The sequence below is a fragment of the Nomascus leucogenys genome, chromosome 12, assembly GCF_006542625.1.
Source record: "Nomascus leucogenys isolate Asia chromosome 12, Asia_NLE_v1, whole genome shotgun sequence".
NCBI lineage: Eukaryota > Metazoa > Chordata > Mammalia > Primates > Hylobatidae > Nomascus > Nomascus leucogenys.
The window spans coordinates 42,772,558-42,777,912 of NC_044392.1; the positions used below are offsets into that span (position 1 = coordinate 42,772,558).

The following is a 5,355-nucleotide window of genomic DNA, read 5'->3' on the forward strand; positions in this document are numbered from 1 at the left end:
CTGAGTTTAGAGAAGCTCATCCAAATAAAGCTCACCTAATGCATCTGAACCTCCTTTATCTGAGCATCAACCAGAGTGTTTCCTCCCGTATTATATCACCTGCTCATAAAATCCTTTTAAAAATAGGCCAGAGAAAGCCTTCTTGTCATATACATAGTGATGTCATATACTAAGTCATCACTAATTAGCTGCTGAATAAAGGAAAAAATGAATGGATGAAAATGAGAAAAACACATTACCTACATATACATAGTTTTGCTAAACTACATGAAAAAGCAGCTGGTAATTGTAATTCTGATGATTTATCTTAGTCATCACAATTTTCCTTTGATGGTATCAAAAGATAATGGAGTTGAATGTTTATTGTTGTTTCTTTCAAATTTCAGCCATTCAAACGATGAAGATCAACCAGACAATCCTGAAGGAATTCATTCTTGTTGGTTTTCCTGTGTACCCACATGTTCAGACATTTCTTTTTGTGGTCTTCTTTTGTCTCTACCTTCACACCCTTGCAGGTAATCTGACCATCATGGGTCTAACTTGGGTGGACAGGTCCCTCCACACCCCTATGTATCTCTTCCTTAGTGCACTCTCCTTCTCTGAGACCTGCTATACACTGACCATTGTCCCCAAGATGCTGGAAGATCTACTGGCCAAGGACAGAAGCATTTCAGTCATAGGTTGTAGCTTACAGATGTGCTTCTTCTCGGGACTTGGTGGCACAAACTGTATCATTCTCACTTTGATGGGATATGACCGCTTCCTGGCCATCTGTAACCCTCTAAGATATCCACTGCTTATGACCAACATTGTATGTGGACAACTTGCGGCCTCTGCTTGCACTGCAGGCTTCTTTGTCTCTCTTAAAGAGACTGCACAGGCTCTTTCTGCAGACCCAACCTTGTCAAACACTTCTTCTGCCATATGCGGGCAGTTATTAGGCTGTCCTGTATAGAGAGTAACCTCACAGAATTCATTGTAACACTGATCTCAGTGTCTGGCTTGCTGGGTACCCTTCTGCTCATCATCCTGACTTATGTCTTCATTATTTCGACTGTCCTCAGGATCCCTTCGGCTGAGGGCAAGCAGAAGGCCTTCTCCACCTGTGCCTCCCACCTCACAGTGGTTATAATCCACTTTGGTTTTGCATCTATTGTTTATTTGAAGCCAGAAGCCTCAGGAGATGATACACTCATAGCAGTCCCTTATACTGTCATAACCCCCTTCCTCAGCCCCATCATATTCAGCCTGAGGAACAAGGACATGAAAAATGCATTTAGAAGAATGATAGGAAACACAGTTGCCTTGAAAAAATAATCTTGGGTTGTTGCTGCTTGTTTGAAGAATGGCTCAGTGTCCCCAGAATTCAACAGGGGAATTTTTCCTGTGACCCCTGGAGAAACCTATACCATTTGCCTTGTTCCAGAGGTTGGGATATAAGAAGCAAGTGACTCAGACTGGGAACTAAGTCACCACAGGCATCTACTTAGCTTGTTAGGGAAGCTGTCCAACCCTTCTACTATCCAGTATCAGAAGAAGAATGTCCCTGCAGATATAAGATTCTGATAATCAACTTCCGGGTGTCCTGCACTATTCATGAATTGAGTAAAAAGTGTAGAAGGAAAAAACAGCATATAAATCCACTGCACTGAGAGATGTTTTAAATATCTAAAGATGTCAACCGTGGCTCAGGCTTGTAATCCCAGCACTTTGGGAGGCCGAGGTGGACAGATCACTTGAGGCCAGGAGTTTGAGAACAGTCTGGCCAACATGGTAAAACCCCATCTCTACTAAAAATACAAAAATTAGCTGGGCGTGGTGGTGGGTGCCTGTAATCCCAGCTACTCAGGAGGCTGAGGCAGGAGAATAGCTTGAACCCAGGAGGCATAATGAGCAGAGACCATTCCGTTGCACTCCAGCCCTGGTGACAAGAGCAAAACTCCATCTCAAATAATAATAATAACAATAATAATAATAATAATAAAAGATGTAAAAGTTAAGGATTTTTTTAGGCAAATATTACGAAGCACTGAAATGCACCTACCATGAGACAAATCTTTTTTGATAAGAGATGTAAGAGCACTGATGTAATTTTGAGTTCTGTTACTTATGGGAATGTTATGAAATAAATGAAATAATGGATAAATTTATTAATGCACATTAACTGATTAAGTTTACCCTGGACCATGACACTCTTTCTTTGTGATTATTTTCATGACACAAATGCAGACAAAAATCTCTGCTACCTTCAATCTGCAGCCATTACTTAGTGGCAAGCGTTTTCTTTTACTTTGGTTCCACTCCTGACAATTGGTTATTCAATCTAGGGAAGCTAAAAGTCTCAAAAATAAATACTATTTACTCCCTTATTATGGATGCAGAGGATGTTACGTCAAGTCTAGACTCAAGATCCTGAACCTAAATTTGGACCAATTAGCCTGCTTGTGCCTGATATAGTGACTGTGGTGGGGATTGCTAGTTGCCAGAAATAAGTAAGTAAATGGAAGCTGAAAATACCCAAAGACTCATGCCCATATGGGCACTTGCTTTATGACAAGCAAAGCATTTCAGTACAGTGAGAAAATGATAGACTTTCAATATAACTGGTGTTAGGAAAATAGCATATCCATATGGGAAAAACAAAATCTGAAAAAAAAATCAATTTCTGGAAATCAAAAACTGAATTTGAAAAGTGAAGCAATAAAACTTTTAAAAGGTAATTAAGAAGATATCTTCACCAACTTGGGATAGAAAATACTGTTTAAACTGTATGTAAAATTTTTAACTAAAATGAAAAAGGCTGATTAAATCAAAATTGAGACATTTTATTCATCAAAAAGACACTATTGAGAGAGTGGAAAAGAAAGCCAAATCACATAGCTATAAAGAAATTTCAGAGAGTGATAAGTATGAAATTTAGGATCATAATTACTTTTAGAAGGAGGGTCTGTGATTGGGCAGGACGAGGGGCACATGAAAAACTCCTGATGGGCAAAGTTCTTTTCCTTGGCCTAGGTAGTAATTGCAAAGGTTTTTGCCCGTGAAAGATTCACTAAGCTATGTATTTGTTCAGATAATTTTCTATGTTTACATTTTATTTTATAATGTAAGGATTAAACAAAGCAATGAACAGAAAGATAAAAAAGTCTGCAACATGTAACTGGCAAAGGCCCTCATTTGGTATATACAGTCATGCGTCACTTAACAATGAAGATATATTCTGAGAAATGTGTCATTTTGTGATTTTGTCAATGTGTAAACGTCACAGAATGTACTTACACAAACCTACAGTGCACATAGACTGTATGATGTAGCCTAACATTCCTAGGCTACAAATGTGTACAGTGTGTTACTGTACTGAATACTGTGGGGAGTTCTAACGCAGTAGTGTTTAGGTATCTAAACATATCTAAGCATAGAAAAGGTACAGTAGAAATACGGTTTTATACTCTTGTGAAACCATCATTGTCTTTGTGGTCTCTCATTGACCAAAACATTATTGTGTGGTATATGGCTGTATAAATAATTTCTAAAAGAAATAAAATTCTCAAAAAATAAATTAAAAGACAATAGAAAAGTTTCTAAGAGATGCAAATAGATCCTTTATAAAAGAGAATATCCAAATGTTCAATAAATACCTTAAAAGGTGCTTGGTCTCATTAGTAAGCATGAAAGTGAACATTAAAACCCCAATGAGGTACTACCACATACTCATTTGAATGGCTAAAATTAAAAGGCTAGATTAACGAGTGTCAAAAAAGAAACATGAAGCAACGAGAACTCTTCAGTGCTCCTTTTTTTTTTTTTGGGAGGGGGATGAGTCTTGCTCTGTCACCCAGGCTGGAGTGCAATGGTGCGATCTCGGCTCACTGCAACCTCCACCTCCCAGGTTCAAGTGATTCTCCTGCCTCAGCCTCCCGAGTAACTGGGATTACAGGCGCCTGCCACCAAACCTGGCTAATTTTTGTATTTTTAGTAGAGACAGGGTTTCACCATGTTGGCCGGGCTGGTCTTGAACTCCTGACCTCAGGTGATCCACCCACCTCGGCCTCCCAAAGTGCTGGGATTACAGGCGTGAGCCCCCACATCCGGCCTTCAGTGCTCTTAATAAGAGTGTATACTTTTCCATCATTTTAGAAAACAGTTGTATTATAAACTTATTTTGGATATTCTCATACTCTGTGGTTAAACTTTTCTACTCTTATGTGTATGCCCTAAAGAATAGTCTGCACATGTGTATCATAAGACATACATAGATGTCCTTAGACACAATATTTGCAAAATGGCAAAAGCCAAAAATTACTCAGCTAATATACTACAGAATTGATAGAAAAACTATGGCATATTAATGTATGTATCAGCATGCAGTAATAAAAATGAATAAACTATAGCTACATACTTCAGCATACATGTGAAACTCTTTTTTTCCTTTTTATATCATGTCTTTCTTCTGTAATCTAAGATATTATTATGATTCAAGACTTTGTCTCTGACCCAATTTCTCATTAGGGTTTTCTAAATTTTTATACCCAAGAAATTTCTTTAATGGGAAGAAATGAAAATATTCTCTCTCTCCTGTCAATAAGCAATATAGTAAGACATTACTGAAGAATCAAAATAGGAGATAAATTACTTCTGTTCCACATCTAAATGTAGATTGCTTTTTGTGAAAAAAGTCCATTTGTCTCATCTATATATATGAATAACTCATTCTGTTCAAGGCACTACACTAACCATGAGGGAAACAAAAACATACAAGATATATTTTTTCTCTCAAAAAACTTACATTCTACTAGTGGGGAGGCTAAGAAATTATGATGCAATATGAGTTAAGGTTTATACAGATTTATGGGAGCACTCAGGAGATACAGTACCCACATAAGATCACTATAGAATTTACCCATATTTTTGGCCAACATCCTAACATCCTCAGAATAGACTGTTCCACCTGAATATCATTTAATACATCCTCTAAACAGGAAAAAGAAAGAGCCAGGAGGAACCCTCTTTGGGTAATAACAAATCGCAAACACTGACCTCAGTAATCATTCCTTCAAAGAAGTCTGAATTTTATTGGATTACTCAGTAAAGAAATTTATGTTCTAGGGCATTTTGTAAACAATGGAGCAATCAGCAGGTAATTATTAGATTAAAAGCTGGATGTAGTCAGGAAAAAGGATAACATAAGCTCTGCCAAAATTATTGTCATCCCAAGGTGACTAGGCATACGTGTGTCCTCTGAAAAGCAACATCAAAGACTTAACACAGCAGAAGCATAGGGGAGGATAGACTTTACAAAAATAATCCAGCCAGTAACTGAACAAGTAAACAAGCAAATAATGAAAACAAGACCTA

The 5,355-nt window shown here is 37.7% G+C and overlaps 1 protein-coding gene across 1 annotated transcript; it reads left to right on the top strand.

Moving 5' to 3' along the window:
• The first annotated feature begins 346 nt into the window (after positions 1-346).
• LOC100605168 (olfactory receptor 10X1) lies at positions 347-1,317 on the top strand. The gene is given in 2 exon segments (XM_012511104.2): positions 347-875; positions 878-1,317. Coding segments are annotated over 2 exon segments (969 nt in total).
• The last annotated feature ends 4,038 nt before the right edge of the window (positions 1,318-5,355 follow it).